General features: G+C 55.8%; 7 protein-coding genes across 7 annotated transcripts; 3 read left to right on the forward strand and 4 right to left on the reverse strand.

Annotated features, from left to right (window-relative positions):
* Positions 1-219: 219 nt before the first annotated feature.
* ColSpa_02668 (uncharacterized protein) lies at positions 220-907 on the forward strand (the record flags this gene model as incomplete). The annotated part of the gene is made up of 2 exons (XM_049268880.1): positions 220-274; positions 603-907. The coding sequence occupies 2 exons, from the start codon at positions 220-222 to the stop codon at positions 905-907; spliced, it is 360 nt and encodes a 119-aa protein (XP_049124837.1).
* Positions 908-1,241: 334 nt separating this feature from the next.
* ColSpa_02669 (uncharacterized protein) lies at positions 1,242-2,443 on the reverse strand (the record flags this gene model as incomplete). Its single annotated transcript, XM_049268881.1, has 2 exons — positions 1,242-2,212; positions 2,287-2,443. The coding sequence occupies 2 exons, from the start codon at positions 2,441-2,443 to the stop codon at positions 1,242-1,244; spliced, it is 1,128 nt and encodes a 375-aa protein (XP_049124838.1).
* Positions 2,444-4,702: 2,259 nt separating this feature from the next.
* Positions 4,703-6,585, forward strand: ColSpa_02670 (2-methylcitrate dehydratase, mitochondrial; the record flags this gene model as incomplete). Its single annotated transcript, XM_049268882.1, has 3 exons — positions 4,703-4,987; positions 5,142-5,919; positions 5,993-6,585. The coding sequence occupies 3 exons, from the start codon at positions 4,703-4,705 to the stop codon at positions 6,583-6,585; spliced, it is 1,656 nt and encodes a 551-aa protein (XP_049124839.1).
* An 877-nt stretch (positions 6,586-7,462) lies between these two features.
* Positions 7,463-8,422, forward strand: ColSpa_02671 ([PSI+] inducibility protein 3; the record flags this gene model as incomplete). The annotated part of the gene is made up of 2 exons (XM_049268883.1): positions 7,463-7,516; positions 7,667-8,422. The coding sequence occupies 2 exons, from the start codon at positions 7,463-7,465 to the stop codon at positions 8,420-8,422; spliced, it is 810 nt and encodes a 269-aa protein (XP_049124840.1).
* Positions 8,423-10,111: 1,689 nt separating this feature from the next.
* Positions 10,112-10,303, reverse strand: ColSpa_02672 (uncharacterized protein; the record flags this gene model as incomplete). Its single annotated transcript, XM_049268884.1, has 1 exon — positions 10,112-10,303. One exon carries the CDS (start codon positions 10,301-10,303, stop codon positions 10,112-10,114), a length of 192 nt encoding a protein of 63 aa, XP_049124841.1.
* A 780-nt stretch (positions 10,304-11,083) lies between these two features.
* Positions 11,084-13,165, reverse strand: ColSpa_02673 (putative MFS-type transporter; the record flags this gene model as incomplete). The annotated part of the gene is made up of 4 exons (XM_049268885.1): positions 11,084-12,066; positions 12,122-12,252; positions 12,319-12,829; positions 13,015-13,165. The coding sequence occupies 4 exons, from the start codon at positions 13,163-13,165 to the stop codon at positions 11,084-11,086; spliced, it is 1,776 nt and encodes a 591-aa protein (XP_049124842.1).
* Positions 13,166-15,132: 1,967 nt separating this feature from the next.
* On the reverse strand, positions 15,133-17,258 carry ColSpa_02674 (putative E3 ubiquitin-protein ligase ariadne-2; the record flags this gene model as incomplete). Its single annotated transcript, XM_049268886.1, has 2 exons — positions 15,133-16,558; positions 16,663-17,258. The coding sequence occupies 2 exons, from the start codon at positions 17,256-17,258 to the stop codon at positions 15,133-15,135; spliced, it is 2,022 nt and encodes a 673-aa protein (XP_049124843.1).
* Between the last annotated feature and the right edge of the window lie 1,669 nt (positions 17,259-18,927).

Below are 18,927 nucleotides of genomic sequence, written 5' to 3' on the forward strand. Positions count from 1 at the left end.
CAATTGGGATGTTTGATGGTGGAAATACTGTTCGAAAATAGGGAAATGTTCAGACAGGAGGGATACAGCTTAAGATGTGTTGGTCCTTATGTTAAAGTACATTGATTGGTAGGATATCCTTGTTGTTACTATTGGATCTGTGTCTCCTAGAAATTCGCCTCATCTGCTGGCTGTGATATGACTGTTCATTGATACCTGGCCATAACGCGTAGCTACACCATGGCAACAGAACCCTTTCCAACGCTGACTTCCATCACGGGCGGCTGCCTCTGCGGTGCGATCCGCTACCGCGTAGAATTTCCACAATCTCACAACTTCGTTGCAGCCGTAAGCCCACACCCCCCCTTACATGCTGCTGCCATCATCTTTCGCCCTGCTCCTCCCAGCAAGTCACTGGCCACCGTGGCTTCGTCTAACACGACAGCAGTGCCAGACCTGCCAATGCACGCAGTGCCGCCGCACCACGGGCTCGCTCTTCATGCCCTTCCACAGCGTCGCAAAGTCCGCCCTGTCGTTCGTCCCCAACACCGGCTCCCGCGACGCCGGACCCGCGACGGCGCCACCCCCGACGCTGAGGTCCTAACGCGCCACCCCCTCGGCAGAACGCTGCTTCTGCGCCGCCTGCGGATCGTTCCTCTTCTGGCGCGCCGAGGACGAGGCGACCCTCGACCTGGCTGTCGGGTGTATCGACCCGGAGTTTCTCTTCGGCGAGGAGCGCCGGGCCCGCGACGAGGAGGACGGGAGCGGCGCGAAGGGGACGCGGGATGAGGGGTTTGGGAGGGCGCTGGCCGGCGCGAGGACGCACGTGTGGTGCGCCAATGAGGTCGCGGGCGTCACGGACGGGATGCTGCGCGGGAAGAAGATGGAGAGGGATACGCGGCACGGCGTCGTCTTGTACGAGGATTGAGGGACGGTGAAGAGTGCAACAACAATGTATTTTGTTTTTTTCTGACGAGTTTGATTTGTCGACATGCGCATAGAAGCAAATCGCATCTGGACTGTAAGATATCCTGCCTGGTATATCGCTGTTCTTACTAGCTTGGGCTCTTGGAAAGTAGCCGCCCTGAATATGTGGAAATCAACCAAATGTACAAACAACTCCTTTTTGTCCTGGTAGTAACGCCGTCATTAGATCCCTGTCAGGCAGTATGCCGCTCAAACGGGTGCCGAGTCTTGTGTCTCAAAGTCACGGTACTCTCTCTCACTCTCTCCACGTTATCCAACGTAGAGGCAATAAGACCTTAGTCTTCCTCGCTCACCTCACTCTCCTCAGCGTCGCCGCTGTTTGCGGCCTCCAGCTCTTTCTCGAGCTCCGCCTCCAGGTCGTCTTCCAAAGCATCCTCAAAATCCGGCTCAGAATCGACCTCCATCTCGCCGTCGCCATCCTGGTCCTGGTACTGGTCGTGCTGCTGCTGTTGCTGCTGTGCCTGGCCGTTCATCGGACTCGGTAGGTTAAAGTTTGCGAAATCACGCTCCTCCAGGTCCGACTCGCCATCGGCGTCGTCGGCCTCGGAGTCGCGAAGGAAATCGGAAAAGCTGCGGACCTGGATGTTGGGCGCGAACGCGGGCGAAAAGTCGGGCTTCTTGTTCTTGTTCTCGTCGGGGTATTCTATCGTCAGACCGAAATCGTCGTCGTCGTCGTCTTCCTCGTCGTCGGAGCCGGCCGCCTTCCGTGCCGTCTCCTTCTTCTTCGCCGGTGCGGTGGGCTTTGCCGGCGCGGGCGGCGCGTCGTTGGTTGGGAGGGCGAGGTGGATGGTTTCGCTCTTCTTCGTTGCCGCGGGCTTGCGCGGCTTGGCGGCGGCCTTGTTGCTGCTGGCCGAGGGCCTCTTGGGCCCCGACGAAGCCTTTGCGGCGGGTTTAGCGGGAGATTTGTCTTTGGTGTCGGCGGCGGGTTTGCGGACCTCGGGGGTGGCGGTTATGGAGGTGTCGAGCTGCTCGAACTGCTGGCGTAGGGACTCAGGGTTGTCGTTTGACGGGGTACGGGTGACGTTCATGTGGAAAGTCGAGTCGACCTGGTCCAGGATGAAGGCCTTGCGGGCGGGGTCGAAGTAGAGGACGTACTGGTTGTCGTCCATGGTTCGGGTGCCTGCGTAGCCGTACATGCCATTGTTGCCGTCAGGAAACGATAGGTCGAAGTCGGACTTGCTGCCGGGAGTTTCGGGCTTTAACCTTGCCATCGCGGGCTCAGAGGAGAGTTCTGGCTTGTGGTTATCTGAGAGGTCGCGCAAGAAGTCAGTCTACTGCCCCGTGGCTGGTCATAAACAAGGGGACCTGGGAGATGCCTACATCGTACGGCGGTAAAGACCTCCTTTTGAGTGCGTCCAAGGAGAGTGTCGCTTAGGATCACGGGATATTTCCCCGTCTTGGTCGGGTCGATGAGGCCATTCGCGGCCCCTGACTTGGGGGCCGCCTTCTCCCTGTGATTTGGGCGGAGAGCCGACATGGTGGCGGCTGTCGCGACACGGGAAGAGGTCGAGGACGATGTGAGGGAAGGAGGGTGGAGGAAGACGGCAGGCCGATGATCGTTGATGGGAAGTGGGGAGAGACGGCCGTGTAGGGTGGTGAACTAAGGTACAGCGTAAGATGGAGGCGGATTGGACTGGGGACAGGTCCCTTCGAGGCGCTGCCGCTGTGGTTCCGCTAAAGTCGCCTGCAACTTTGAAATTGTTCCGTACAGGCTGCGCGTGCTGCGCTGCGCTGCACTACCTATGTTAGGCGGAAAGGCCGAGACCGCAGGTGGGTTACACTGCTTGGATGAACGTTGGCCGGGGTCCAGCTGTCTAGCGGGAGAGAAGAAGAGGGGCGCAAGAGTAAGGGAAAACAATGGCCGATGGTAGGGTGATGGGAAAGGGGATGCGATTCGAGATACGGACTTCGGTTTTGGAGAAATGCAACTTTCCCGCAGTTCGGCTTGGTGTTCAATGTTGAAGATGTAGACGGCAAGAGACCAGATGTCGAGGAGAAAGTGATTGTAGTCTTGGAGAAGGATGTTGCCGCCTCATCCATTTGTTTCCATTCACTGCACCTCAATTAGATCCACAGCCACACCCAGTGACTGTGAAACGGGCTGACACTTGGGTGCCTTAATCAGCGACGACAACATGAAGATGCATCGGCCTCAACCCTGTTCTTTTGGCAAACGTGAAGGACACCAACGCAACTCTGGAAAGGAAAAAAAAAACCGCGCGGCTTCGACACTCATCAGGACCATCTGCCGCACTCGCTACATGGCTGGTTCTAATTGATCAACGATCCTTGTTCTCCAATTGAAGCTCTAGATAATAGTCTTTCACTTAAACATCAACTTTTTAGATCAGAATCGCGCCAGCATTCTCATCTGGAAGTCCAAAATATAACTTTAGTCATACGGTAAACAATATCCCACGCCCAGCAACGGCTATCATCAATTGTAGGGAATCAATGTAACATACTCTTGAGCAATATGTCGTAGAATTGTCACTCTACACTGTGGGCGAGCGCCACTGCACTTGCATTAGGTCCACGGGCTTCGCGAGTCAAAAGAAACACAAGATACAACTGCGTCTAATGCAAGCTCGAGCAGTGGTACAAATAAACGAACCTCATAAGCACATAAGGTATTGATCACTTCATCTCCGATCCCAGAGTTTGTGGGGGACACGTCAGGCCATCACTAGCTCCTTGCGTTGAAGAACTTGGTCGTGTCGTATGTGCTGTTAACGAGTGTTTTTAGATTGTCGCCTCTGTTGTGATACCGTTGTCACCTTTTGACCAGGAACAAGTTTCGTACTCTCAAATCCCAGTCGTTTCATTGAAATGCCAGAGTAGAGGATTGAAAGGGAGAGGGATTGAGTAGAGCTGCGTGGGCGGAGGTACAGGCCTTTTTCCGTGATCCGCCTTGTTGCCATAGCCCCAGGTTTTGCGATAAGGATTGAGCTGGTTCTTATCCAATGGCCGCCGCTAGCCGAGGGGCCTGGCGGGTTTTGCTCGGCGTAAAGGGCTGGGCATGTCTGCGATCTTGGTGCTTCCTAGGACGTTTACATGGTTGTGCCGGATTTTCTGGACAACCTCAGGAGGCTTCAGAGTTCCTTACTTATGGCAATTGGACTTTCGACTGAGCCAGAAAGTTTCCAGTGCATCATCCGTCCGCTCTTGAGTCCAATGTGACGAGTAGCAGCAATGAGGGGATCACAGAGTGTTGGACCAGGGTCGCGGCAGAAACCATGGCTCTCCACATTCCTCCCCCAACCTCGCCCAGATGGATGTCAAAGCTCCCCCGCCGCCTGCCCCAGGCCAAGCGTGCCAGAGCCCGCAGCGAAGCAGCTGCTTCTCCTCCCGTCCCGTCCCCTCTCTGTGCCCCCCAGTGTCATCATGGCTCCGCCAGGGATAGGCGCAGACAACCTCGGATCAAACAGCCACACCAGCTTCGGCAGCCCGCGGCAAACCCATTCTCCCCCTTCCATCTGAGCGAGACAAGCTCCAGCTTTGCTACGGCTTGAAAAAAAAAAGTACATGTTGGCGTTTTGTGTATTTCTCCTCCTCTTCCCAACTTCTTCCTCCTCCTGATTCGAGCGACCGGAAGACTGCGAGTGACATTGAAAGAAGATTGAGAGACCATTGATACCCCAGGGCCATCTCCCCCTCCCTCTTGCTGCCATCTGCTCTTAGCCTCCTCTCTTCTATCTCTCCTCCCAATCAATTGACTTGCATACTCCTCGCGGTCATGTCTGCGGCCATCAACCGAGGTCTCAGGACAGCTTCCCGTTCGCTGCGTCTCCAATCGCGAAGCGTCCGCCTGGCTACTCCTCTCCGCGCCGGAGTCGCCTCCACTAACTTTGCCGCCTCCTCCACGGCTCGCTCCGCATCTCAACCCTCCCACAACTTTTCCACCGCATCTGTGAGACAGAGTGCCGCACCAGCCATGGCGTCCGAGGCGAGAGAGTACGATCCTGAGATCAAGGACATCGCAAACTACGTCCAAAACTACAACATCGATTCCGATCTTGCCGTAAGTTGCCTTTTTTTTTCTTCCTCTCTACTGTCCTCTTCTTCACCTTCGTCTTCCTCGTCGCCGAGCTCTGGGCTGGCAACCCGACCCGCCCAACATTTACCCCGCGTTACAGCCAGATCACCGCCGCTAACCGTCACTCTCGTGAGAACAGTTCGACACGGCACGATGGGTTTTTCTCGACACTCTGGGCTGCGGTCTTGAGGGCCTTCGCTTCAAGGAGTGCAGCAAGCTGCTGGGCCCCATTGTCCCCGGCACCGTTGTCCCCAATGGCCCCAAGGTCCCTGGTACCGACTTCCAGCTGGACCCCGTTAACGCCGCCTTCAACATCGGTGCCATGATCCGCTGGCTCGACTACAACGACTGCTGGCTTGCTGCCGAATGGGGCCACCCTTCCGACAACCTGGGCGCCATCCTCGCTGTGGCTGACTGGATCACTCGTACCAACAAGGCCGGTGGTAACATTGCCGGCGGTAAACAGTTCACCATTCGCGACGTCCTGGAGGGCATGATCAAGGCCCACGAGATCCAGGGCTGCTTGGCTCTCCTGAACTCATACAACAAGGTCGGCCTGGACCACGTTGTTCTGGTCAAGGTTGCTAGCACTGCTGTCATTTCCAAGATGCTCGGCCTCAACGAGAAGCAGATCGCCGACGCAGTCACCCAGGCTTGGGTTGACGGCCAGAGCCTGAGAACCTACCGCCACTCCCCCAACACCATGTCCCGCAAGTCGTGGGCTGCCGGTGACGCCTGCCAGCGCGCCGTCAACCTGGCCCTGAAGGTCATGAAGGGCGAGCAGGGCATCCCTACCGTCCTGTCTGCCCCCGTCTGGGGCTTCTACGACGTCCTGTTCAAGGGCAAGAAGTTCGAGTTCCAGCGCCCCTACGGCAGCTATGTCATGGAGAACGTCCTCTTCAAAGTCTCGTACCCTGGTAAGAAGGTCAATGATCATGCTTCAAAGCCTGTTAGCTGACAGAACAACAGCCGAATTCCACTCCCAGACAGCCGTCGAGGCGTCGTCCAAGATCCACCAGAAGCTCAAGGAGATGGGGAAGTCGGCGGCTGATATCAAGGGTGTCACCTGCCGCACCCACGAGGCCTGCATCCGCATCATCGACAAGCAGTTTAAGCCCATGGACAACTTCGCCGACCGTGACCACTGCATCCAGTACATGGCCGCGACCATGCTTGTCTTTGGCCGCCTCGAGGCTACCGACTACGTCGACGGCAGCGAGGCCGCGACCTCGCCTCTCGTCGAGTCCCTGCGCCAGAAGATCAAGTGCGTCGAGGACCCGCAGTACACCAAGGACTACCACGACCCCGCCCTGAGAACCATCTCCAACGCCCTGACGGTCGAGCTGAACGACGGCACCGTGCTGGAGGAGGTCGTCGTCGAGGCGCCTCTTGGACATCGCCTCAGGAGAGAGGAGGCCAAGCCCGAGATCCTGAAGAAGTACAAGAGACACTTGGAGCCTCACTTCGACGCCGGCAGAGTCAAGCAGCTTGTCGACCTTGGCCTGAACCCCAAGGAACTGGAGGCCACTCCCGTTGACGAGTACGTTGACCTATACGTCGTCAAGGACAGCAAGTTTGTCTAGGCGTATGAAGCATGAAACAAAAAAAGATTGGATAATATAGAATTTATGTTTCTACAGGATTTAGATACGAAAATCTGACAAATAGTACTTTGACGCTCCAACACTGGATCATCTTGAGTGTTACGGATCTCCGTGGTTCTTGTGTCAGGTCGTATGCGATACGGCCGGTCGTGCACCTGGACGATTGTCTCGAAACGGATTGGCGAGAGAGGTTGGCAATACGAGTATCGTCGGTCACAGCGGCACGCCAACGGCTCGTCGCTGACGAGGCCCTGCAGAAAGCGCCCTCCCAACTCGGACAAGTGCAACTGGAGGGGCCCGCGGGACCGCGACAGTCCCTCCCGGGGATTAATCGGGAAATGATTGGCTTCTTCGTAAGCCTGATGATCGCCAAGCCCCATTCCATGAGCTGGAGCCTGGGCGGGCTCGTCCAGTGGGGTTTTGGTGGGCGTTTTCTCCTGGAACGGGTGGAACGGGGGGAAGAGAACGGTTAGTTCGCTGAGCTGGGCTGTTTTGTGTTTCACAGGCCATACACTTTTCGTTTTCTAGACTACCATCGGGGACCACACAGGTGAAGGATGGGTTGGTTACCTAAGCCGCACTGCCACTCACCTTGGCCCTCCACCAAAGCGCCACTTTACTCCGTGTCGGCCTCCTGTTCGGGCCTTAACTACACTCCGTCTCGTCTTTGTTTGTTCCGGAAACAACATCGCCTCCTTGGATTTTTCAACGACCTATACCCTCTTTGCTTGACGACAGATTAAGACCTCAAAATTTTCTTCCTCGAATTCGACGACAGCCGCCGTCTCACAATCCGTAAGAGCGATTTTTGATACCCAGCCCAAGCCTTAGTGGGGTAGACCTTTCAGCAAGCAACATGGACAGACAAACCATCATCGAGACCAACCGGTCGCTGCGCACCATTAAGAATGTAAGTTTCTTGTCACCGGGCCGTCAAGGGTACTGGAGATGAGGCGAGTGGACAGCTCGATTTGGATCGAGCTCAACGCAACGTCTCTCAATCCCCCGCCCGACCCGCGGATCCGTGAAACCGCAGAAACACATGTCTGACTCCTCCCAGGAACTCGAGAGCCTCCTCGAGAAGGGCGTCATCTCGGAGGATGCCTACGACAACATCCACGCCACCCTCCCCGCTGAGACCCCCCTCCACGGCGCCGCATCCCGCGCCGCCCCTAACGCCGCAACCCCCGTCCAGAACAACCCCACGTCTCCTCCCCCGACCGAGGCCATGGCGGCTCTGAACGTCAACCCGAACCCGTCTCCGGCGCCGCCATCCTACGCCCAGACCGGGCCCCCTTCTTTGCCGGCGCGCACCAACGAGAAGCCCGTCATCGCTCACGCCCGCGCCCTGTACCGCTACGCCGGTGCCGACGCCCGCGACGTGGCCTTCGAGCGCGACGACCGCATCGCTATCCACGAGTACATGAACGCCGACTGGTGGATGGGCCGCAACCTCCGCACCGGCCAGGAGGGCATCTTCCCCAAGACGTACGTCATGGTCGAGCAGGACTCGGCCAAGGGCGCCTTCGCCCCGCCGCCCACTCAACCTCAGTACGCGCCGCAACAGGCCCAGTGGGCTCCTCAGCCGCAGTACGGCACGCCCCAGCCCCAGTACGCCCAGCCGCAGGGCCCGCCGCCGCAGCAGAACCCGTACAACGCCGACGTGCCACCCCAGGCCGTCGCCGAGTCGAGCACCGGCGGCAAGGAGGGCAAGGGCGCCGAGATGGGCAAGAAGTTTGGCAAGAAGCTCGGAAACGCCGCCATCTTCGGTGCCGGTGCCACCATTGGTTCCAACATTGTCAACAGCATCTTTTAGGTGTTGTGTGATGACGATGGGGGTGAGGTGCTGTTGAAAATTACCCGGTGCTCCGGAATGTGCATGGCTGCTCTTGGTTTGAACCGTTAATGGAGAAGCGCTCGTTGGATGGGAGATTACCGAAGAACGTACGTAGACTGCTTTTTGTCTTGGGGCTTTTTTTTCCTAAGATGCCGATTTCTTTGGGAAGTACCAGCCGAGCCAAGACCGGCCCGGCTGCCCTTGCTGGATTATTGCGCTGATGAGAGGTTGCTTGCACGGGGTTGTTGCACACATGGCACGCTCATTCTGTTTTTCACATTGGGAGTATTTCCACTTAATGGTCATGGGTAAGGCGTTTAATGAACATCTGAAATTTTATAACGTAAACCCTTCAGGGGTGTCCAAGATCCGGTCCAACATCATCGGGCTTCCTCTCGAACAAACCCACATCCTGACTTGGTGTCAACCAAGCTGTTGAGAGTTAGTCGCGCGCAGCATGTTGAGCCGCAAGCAAAGGGCTGGACATGATTGGCTTGGCGCGAGAGGCAGACATGCCACGAATGGATGGGGAGGAATGGCCAACTGGCCGATTGTGTTACAGCCCAGGTCTCCATCAGGGCCGAAACACCAATGCCAATGTGAAGCCAATCGGCGCCGAGGCTTCGGAACAGAGTTTGAGCTCTCGCAATCGTCCGGTTTCCCACGGACACCCGATTTCTCGCTGCGCTAGGTAGCCGCGTCGTGTTTTGACATGCAGGACACGGTGGGCTGCAAGCAAGGGAACCCGCCTTGCCGCTTCACATACAGACACGTCGAAACCCACCATCGCGGTTCCTTCGGACCCTGGTACGTCCATCACCTACACACACACATATACACACACACACACACACACACACACACACACACAAGCCGGTCGATGGTGCGCGCCGGATCGCTCTGGGCCTCGGCTCAGCGAAGCGGTTGCCGAAGGAGGATGGGGGCTGTGTGTGTGTGTGTATGTATGTGTGTGCGTGCGATATGATTGAGGATTGATGTGCGTGTGCGATGGGGGACGCCGCAACAACCATTGAAATCTGGCAAAGTGTATTGAACGGGGGTCTTCTACACGATCCGGGCTCCCGCACACCCTCTTCCTTCTGTGTGTAGTTTGCCTTGATATCTAGGGGGGTGGTGGAGGTGGTGGGGGACGGTTCATGCACTTGAGGTTCAATACTTTTTTTTTTTTTTTTGGCTCACGAAGTTTAAAGAAAGTGCCTGGACACGCTGATTTTACAGTTCGATGAACCTAACTTTACTCGCCCAATCAAGGCGGCTCTTGCGTTGCAGTGTGAGAGAGTACGAGAGCAGTTGTAACGAGCCTGTTACCCCACCACCCTTTCCCTCCCTCCCTCCGTCCCCCTCCTCTGGAAAGACCCGTTTCCCCCGTCCCGGGCAGCCAGATCCGGTGCCAACGGCACCCTCTCGTCGACCACCCTGCCGGGATCTACCCATCCTGGGTGCGACTCGTTCTGTACGGATTCGAGAGTCAATGTATTCTTGGGAGCCTTCCGTTTCGGGTCCCTTTTACACTTTTGTTGCCGAGGCTGCGGGACGAACATGTGCTCAATTCGGATGTCGGCTCCGCGGGGTTGTTTTTGTCGACCCTCCCCCCTTCTCCTTTCCTGAGCTCCGATCGTTGCCTGAATCGGCTTCCCTCCATACCACTCATGGGATGTTCTTCTTATGGACGGGGAGGGTGGCCGGCGGAAAGGCTCGAGGCTGTGAACGACCGTCGGCGTTGGCGTTGGGCATTGTGTCCGGCCAGTCCATAGGATCTTGTCTTCCGTATCCTTCTGTATTCGAAGTGACACGAGTGGTGCTTTCGATAGAGTCGGCTCCTTTCACATAGAACGGCATGATTGTTATTATGTCTTGGAGGAAAAGTGACAGTCGTCACGTTTCGTGTTCTCTCCAGATTTGCGGATTACGCTCGTGACGTGACCTGGACAAAACATACTTCACGATGTCTGAGCATAAGAACACACCAATCAGGACATCACGATCTGCGCACACCACTCACGTCGGGGAAGCCAGGAGTCCTGAAACAGACTAAAAGAGGGTTGGTATTCATATCGCACTCTCTAAATCACCTCACCTCCGCGCGAAGGCCAGAAACATGCCTGCAGTATCTTAGAGAACACGTCCCCTGTCCCGCAACGGACGCGAAAGGGTCTAAACAGCCTCCATCCGCGGGAGAACCCGCCGTCGCAAACGCGCTCAGACAGAGAGAGGCGTGCGCGACGGCATCTCTCCCCGGTCAAGGGAATGCCGCGTGAATGAAATAAAATGAAACTTCGAGGAGATCGAAACACGCAAAAGGTAAACCTACGCCGAGCAGCAAACCCACCGATTTGTCCCCTCTCCGGGATGCTGATGCCTTTCCTAAAGTGTCATGTCAAGGAGACGCACCCAAATTAGACCCCGAATGGTTTCTCTGGTGAAATCCTTACACAAGATCCGGCCCGCGCGTCTGCCAATAACGACGCAGCGATGCTTGTCGGTTGCGGGCTTTGGCTCCATCTCTGTACTTGACGCTGAAATGCTCATCTGTCGTACGCTTGCGTGCCATGTACGAATTGCTCTTTTCCAATTTGCCGCGTAGTGACCAATCTCCATCGAGTATTGCAACTCTGACACTTACATCGGCCGGGCCACTCCAATAGGGGTGCCCATCTTCTCGTCCTGCCACTGGCCCGGACGGTCGCCGTTGTTCCAGTACTGGTCATCGTCGTCGAGAACCTTGGCCGGCTTGACGCTCGGCTCGAGGCGGCCGGCGGTCCAGGCACGCATCGGCTTGCCGTAAATGTACATGACTGGCAGGAGCATGGAGATTCCGGCCAGGGCGGCGCTGTAGATACCAAAGTTCTTAAGGAAGCCGAGCTGCTCGATCCAGGTGGTGACGTTGAAGGACATGATGAAACCGATGATGAGGCGGGACGAGGAGACGTTGACAAGCACAGGACTGATTACAACATTAGCAACAGAACAGAACAGGGCGTCACGGAAAATGCGGAACACATACCCGGCATATCGGGGATAACTTTCAACCAAGTAGACGGCGAAGATGGTGTTGGCCGTCAACAGACCGAAGCCGATGAAGAAGATGGACACCAGCACAACAATCGACGGGAGCTCCCGGATGTGCTCTCCAGCGTAACCGAACAAAATCGGGCCGGCAATGGAAGCCAGGAGCGGGAACACCAGACTGACGAGATGGGCCTCGGGTTCGCGCTGACCACCGTTGCGCTTGGCAAGGAAGTTGGAAATCCAGTCTGCGACATAACCGCCGAAGAACCAAACAAAGGGACTGGCGATGACGATGGGGATGACGGCGAAACCGAGCGTCTCGAACTTCCAGCCGGCGGCGATGAGGAGCGAGGAGCCAACCTGGCCAGCAGCACCCTGCATGGAGACAAGGATGGAGTTGATGAGGATGACCCAGATGATGTTGGGGAAGAACGTTGTCTTGACCATGTCAATGGTGGACTGCTTCGCCTCCTTCCATTCGTAGCCGTAGTTGAAGAGGCCGAACTCGTCCCAGTTGGAGCGAGGGCGGAAGGCCACCTCATCGACGCGAGGGCGGTTTTCACCAGGACGGAGAGGGTAGACCTCCTTGCCGGCTGTTTGTATCGTCAGCAAAGATCTCTATCATGTTCACGTGTGTGTTAAACCTACCAAGCTCATCGTCGCTGCGGATCCAGCGAGTCTCGGGGACGAACAGGATGAGGGCGATCCAGGCGAGCACACCAACACCGGAGGTGATCCAGTAGATGAAGCGCCAGGAGAGACGAGAAACGATGATGGGACTTGTTTCAGAAGAGTTAGCTCAACCTTTTTCCTTTGCCTCGCGGAAATAGTTTCAGAAGACGCACCTCATGATACCCAAACTCACAATGAGGAGACCCTGAGAGGCACCAACAGAGGAGATGGCCTTGTTGCGCTGGTGGATGAACATCATGTCCTGGATAATGAGGGGAATCAGAGCCTCAACGGCACCTGCACCGAAACCTTGGAAGCAGCGGGCAGCCAGATGACTACCAAGGCCTTGAGAGAAACCGGCCCAGAGACCACCGGTCCATGCAAGAAAGCCGGAGAGCAGAAGGACGGGGCGGCGGCCGATGGCGATCGAAAGCGGCACAAGCAGGTAAGAACTGAGGCCGTTGACCAGGAGCGGGACGGACGCCAGAAGCGCCACCTGGTACAGTGGCGGGCCACCGAGACCAGCAAGGATCTTGACGGGGTCCAAGTTGACCTCACCGGGCTTGTTCAAAGCCGAAATGTCGATCTGGCTCAGGATGTGAGGGTCGATGCCGGAGTACTCCAGCACAAACACGGGCACCAAGGCGCCGACAATGAACTCGGCGGCGAGGGCCAGTGAGCCGACTTTGAACGGGTTAGAATCTGTCAAACATCCAGTCACACATCATATATAACTTACAAAAGCAAAGTGCTGCAATGGCGGTCCATTTCCTCCAGGTTGGGAGGTTCAATGGATCTGTCCACCGACGCAAGTCAGCATACTCTTCTAACAAATTCTCTCCACATCACTCATGTGGCTGAAGACTGACCCTTGGGGTCCGGTGTGGGCATCGGCACAAAGCGAATGTTGTTTCCATCGAAGAGTTTTGACGATCCCACCACCAGGGCTTCTGGGGATTCGACCCTCTGCACATGAGCGAGGTTGTCCGTAGACTCGGTCCAGCCGCTTTTTGACGCCATCTTGAAAATCCTTTCTGAGGCACTTGTACAAGTTGTCGAGAGTTGTCGTCGTCTCCGTCTGTTGAATCGTCCTCAAGACGAGAGTGATGATCTATCGTGAAGGATGCCGACCAATTCCAATCGCTGAAAATCACTTGATGAGCAGTCGTTTTCGTATTCCTCCCCGCGGAATACAGTCGCTTAGCCAAGAAAGGAAGACAGGTGTTCGACGGAAAGGGTAGCGGTGGGCGTTTGGAGTTATACTGCTGCACGTCGCCGTGCGTGACAGGTTGGCACGAGGGGCGAGCGCTCTGTCATAGGCCGGCCGCGGTTAGACGAGCGGTCCAATCTGAGACGAAGGCCGATATGTGGAACCGCGCAACTGTTTGAGCGCACGGAGCGCTGTATGGATGGCAAGGAGGGATGGATTGGAAATATTACCACATTGGTCAACTCATGCGGGTGCTGGGGGTGGAATGATTTGGGTGGGATGGGCGGCTTCGGATCGACTTGATCCTGGTGTCGCATCTGTATTATAGATCCTTTTCGGGCAATCTCTCTACCTAATCTTTAGTTAGCTCCATTCGAATAACTCTATAGGTACGGAGGACCCGTACAAACAGTATTATGGAGTTTGAGTCGATCATTTCGGCGCTGGGCCGAACAAACAAAACTTCCTACAACGTCAGGGCGTTTAGCCCTTGGGATAACGAAAGAGAAAGAAAGAGTTTCTTCCTCTTCTTGGCGGCTCATCCAACCAGAGCGTTGTATTACACCACACGACACAACTTCCGGGGAGCATGACACCCAAAGGAAGTGAATGGGCTACTATACTTCAGGAACGGCCTCATCGAGGCGTCACTGGATGAGGTCGGGCCTTGCGAGACTATCAAGATGGGATGGTTGCAAAGTGATGGCACCACCAACCACTTGGCCATTCCAATAGGTACCGCCACAATCCCACTCTTGTAAAACTCTCAGATACAACAAATGGTTTTGAGTTGTTGCGATGGAGGGGTGCGTTGGCCTCGAGTCGGTTAGAGCTGAAACATCATCAACATGTTCCATGCAAGGCCGACCCTTGTCCCCCGCCTTGAGCCTCAAAGCAATCAACCCCGGTAGGAGCGGGAACTTACGGTGAGCCAGCCAACGGCAGAGAAGCGCTCGGAGATTCCCCCAGAAAGCCCATCTAGAGGTTAATTTGCCAAGCTGGCGACCCTACTCAGCATCGCACCCTTTACTACGTAAACTGCGGCAGGAACGTAAATCATATAGCAGGGCGCCAGCGCTCTCCTGGTCTAAACATCCGACTCTGTTAAGAGTCGCACCTTTTGATGCGACGCCAAGTCTCCTTCACATTCATCATTCTTCCAAACGTGCTTCGACACAGATGAATACTTACTCGAAGAGGGACGTGGGCCGCCATGTTCCGCCGCCATTCTCGGCCCGCTTTCACAAGCTGCCGTTCATGGGATGAGCCTCGGGCCAATCTTTCAGTTCCAAACGCCCCCAATGACTGGTGGTTTCGGACTGCACCCGAAGCCCTTGTGCTGCTGTGTGCTTGGTCGAGGTCAACATGGATCGTGCTTTGGGGACAAGAAATATCAAATAAATCGTCCATTCTTCCCTGGTCTCGTCCATCGCGTTCGCTAGCCGACAACTACATTATCCGCTCGTCTGTATCAGAAAATGCTGCCATCCGTCTGTCCTCCGTCCGTAATCGTAAATACGTGCCGGGAAAATTCGAATGATCTTTAACTTGGAGACTCAAGAAAACCCCTGTACCAAAATGCTGCTTGTGCAGGTATAAACCCCCCAATGAGTGGTATCCATGCCTGGTATGTCCCAGTCCTTCCAAACTCCTTGTAAACACCATCACCATAGGTATCTGTGCGCAAAACTTGAAAAAGACAAAAAGAAAAGGTGGGTTGCCAGTGATGCCGTGAGGATCGAAAGCAAACGTCGGCCCAAGTCGACGGCAGCAAAAATTAGTCCTCGCTTGTGGGAGAATTGGGGAGTGATGCCAGGATCTCGTCCTGCGTCTCGTTGTCGTCGGGCCACGCCGGTAGTGCGAGAGACGCATATCGATCTCCGGTTTGCTCCTCCAGCTCCTTACGTAAAATCTCGATCGCAATCAGCCAACGTCGTTGCAGCCTCTGCTTGCGGTCATTAATAATCTTGACCAGGGTATCTTCTTCTTGCGCAAAATCCGATGCCAGATTCTCTATATCCTGCTCTTTCCTGTCGGTCAGTTTCTCGAGTTCTTGCTCCTGTCGTTCCAAAAGTTCCTCCATGCGCTTGGCCTGCCGGTCTCGCAAAACGTTGATTTTTGCCTGGTGCAAACGCTCCATGCCATCTCGCACATTGTACTGTTGCCCCAGCAAGCGAAGGTCTCTCTCCGTGACGACTCGGGGCGGCAGGTCGGCGTTCGAAGTGCGACCGAGTCCATCGCAGTATGCCTCCATGTGCTTCAGGCGAATCTTGACGCTCTTCTCGCTTTGGTCGAGTGTTGACCTCAGATCGATCTCGGCTTCGATCTGGCGTTCCTCTAGATGAGCGGCCGTCTTCGCATGGCGCTCCTTCATCTTGTCGATCTGATCCGAGTACCTGTCGGCCAGTGCCTGCTTTTTCTCGGCTTGCCTTGTCCACATGACCCATTTCATCTTCCTCGTGTACGTCCGGAATCGGTCCAATTCTTCACGCATCTCGCCCTGCAGATTGGTGAACTGCGGATCGGCCCTGGTGCGCTTTTCGGCCTCGATCTTTTCAGTGGCTTCGGCGGCGGCGGCGGCTTCTTGGGCAGCCTTTTCTGCCTCAAGCTCAGCATTTCTGGCCTCTTCTTCCATCCTCCTTCGTTCCAGTTCTTCGTCACCATTGCAGAAGTTGGGACACCCTACGGACGGATCCCAGATGGCGCCGCAGATGTAGCAGAATTGGGCCTTGCATCTGCAGGTCATGTGGGTGCAGCCTTGACTCAATTCAACCAATGTTCTGCACTTGTAGCATCTTCGCCAGCCCGATTTCTCGCCCATCTTCAGGACCGCTTCCAATTCCCAATCAGACGGACAATCCTTACCAATGGGGTGGGCGTTGCGTTTGCACATGACGCAGACTCGAGTCCGGCATTTGCGGCACACAACATCGAAAGGATGCTTCGGATCGATTCGGTTGCGAGGGGGGATGAATTCACCGCAGGCCGTATTCGGGCAAAAGATCCTAGCTTCCCACGGCGTGCTGAACTGCAAGACTGCCTTCAGAAAGGCATGCTGCTCCTCTCGGTTGAGAATCTTCTGAACGAGGGACCCTGGAATCGGCTGCGTACAGCATCGAGGAGGCATCTTGGATTCGTCCGTCGTAGACTGCTGGATCATTATGCCGAGACATTCGGCGCAGTACGTATGGCCGCAAGGCAAGCTGTGCAAAGCATTCGACTTGTTGAATTCGTTGCGACAGCATATGCAATAACTGCAGTTTCTGTTAGCGGCCAGGGATGAATGATGACGGATTGCCATGCTCACATTGTTGACTCGACTATAGCGGATGTCCTCTTCCGTCGTATCTTCCGGATGCCCTCTTTGATACTGAAATAACTCCTTCGTGATGACACACTGAACAAGCTGTGCGTCGACGTGTCGTGGGCGATGGATGGAGATGCTTTTTGGATCTTGGGTTGGTCTATGTTGGGATCTATCTGTGACAAGTACTTGTCGTATTGCGAAAAGCCGAGGCTTTTGGACCGTTTCCTGGCAAGAGAATGCGGAGGTGCGTCGGCGGCGATGGGAACAGCGTCCAGAGACGGGTGAGAGGTGAGGGTTGTGCTGCCGGAATCGCACGAGGCGGTCGAGAAGGTCCGGACATGCTGCGTCGCAATGGTGGAAGTCTGCGACTCGGCGCTCGAGGTTATGCGCTTCTCGTGGGATAATCTCGACATCGAGATACCCAGGGCCTTTGCCTTTGCGACCAACTCCTCCTCGATAGCTGCCTCCGACCCTTCTGGGGAAAGGCACAGGACCTGGGCGAGGTATTCTGCCTCGTCATCCTCTGGAGACGGCAACGCGGTCGTCAAAGGAGCCATGTCGGGCGTCGAGCTCGTCTGGCCGGCGAGCGAAGCCATGGCGGGCAGAGAGGTCGGAGAAAGGAAGAAAAGTGATCAAATCAAGGCAGCGCGAGCAGATGCATTGTGGTTCGACCCGGTGCGTTGGACAGCTCTCCGAACCTCGCCGGCCAGTCAGGTGGGTGAAGGTCGTACGATTAGTTCTCGATTAATGCGCAGAGGGGTTGAAACGGTGGTTGCAGGTATTGGCTTGACATCGAACGGATCGAGTGAAGCCGGAGAAAGGATGAACCCACGAGGTAGGGCAACGACAAGGTTTGACGAGCAGGTGAGGTGGACAGCGGCAATGATAGGACGAGAGAAGGGCGAAGGTTTCTGGGTGGTGGTCAACGGGCAAGGAGGGCCCAAGGACGGAAAGCAGAAGGAGGTGCAGCCGGTATGTACTCTGTGGTAGGTACTCTGTAGCGCGCGTGGAGGTGTTTGCTTCTTCTTGTTTTGGGTGTGGGAGCAAGGCGAGGAGCGAATTGGGAATGGGCCTGGGCCGCGGATTGGATATGTCTTGACTTGACGGGATGGGAGAATAATGCAAGGTTTTGGGAGAAAGGGAGGGAGGGGTACTAGGCCTCGAGTAGCCAGACGGACGATCGAGTCAATGCGTGACTGACGGTAGGGCGAAAGCGCCGTCGTTCTTGGGGGCTTCTTGGAGACCCTTGAGAATGACGAGGGGGCGACAGCCTAGGTAGGACGGAGCTGGGGAGAAGGAGGGGAGCAATGCGGGTGTGCAGTGTGGAATTAGTGGGAAAGAGTCGCCGCCTCGGATAGGGGCCTCTCAGGTTGTCTGTCGGTGAATTGGCAACGTCCCGATCCTAACGTTTTGAAGACAAGGGCCGAACGGGTCGATGTTTGGATCTTGCTGAGGAATCCGGACATGAAAGGCGGCAATGGTAACGCCGAGACGAAGGGGAGAGGGAGGTGAAATATGGAAGAGGCGGATGGAGCGGGTGGGATCGATCTTGTTGACCTTTCCCTCTTCCTTCCTTTCTTATTGCTCTCTAATTCTGCAATTTCAAGGAAGAGTCGGGTGAGAGCGGGACTGGTACTTGATTCGATGCTGGCTTGTCGGCTGATATGATAAGAGAGAAGACGGTGCAGTCCTTGCTTCTTGCTGCTCAAGAGCGCAAGTGCAAATGGACGCGCTGGGTGGTGGACGGTGGACGGTGGAGGGACACCTAGGACAGCGGATGGCGGGCGGCAGCCGAAAACACAGCGCGCGGCCTCATGGAACGGTGGAATGGGACTGAGATTGAGTCGACCGGAATCTCAATATCGAACGAAACCTATATCCGCAGCGGACGACGACGACGGTCATGCACAGCGTCCACGACACTGCAGCCACCAGGCACTGGAGATTGGGAATTGGGGATTGGGGATTTGGGCGATGAGAAATGCGCAAGCCGAAACGGCGAGCTGTGCTCTACACTACACTACATGGGTGCACTACGTCTGCAGCAAAAGTGGGAAGGAGAAGAGCCAAGGAAGAGCGACAGCGCGTAAGCGTGGGATCCCCCCCTCGGAGCCGCCAGTAAGAGATGACAAAGACGTCCAGATGAGCATCAGAGGCCGAGCATCAACATGCACTGAGAGCCACTGGTTTGGGAAAGATTGGGGAAGCCAGTGACATCTGGCGGCAAGGCAAGGCCAAAGGTGGATAGCGCTTGGGTTTCCGGCT

This window comes from Colletotrichum spaethianum (genome assembly GCF_022836535.1).
Source record: "Colletotrichum spaethianum MAFF 239500 DNA, contig05, whole genome shotgun sequence".
Lineage (NCBI taxonomy): Eukaryota > Fungi > Ascomycota > Sordariomycetes > Glomerellales > Glomerellaceae > Colletotrichum > Colletotrichum spaethianum.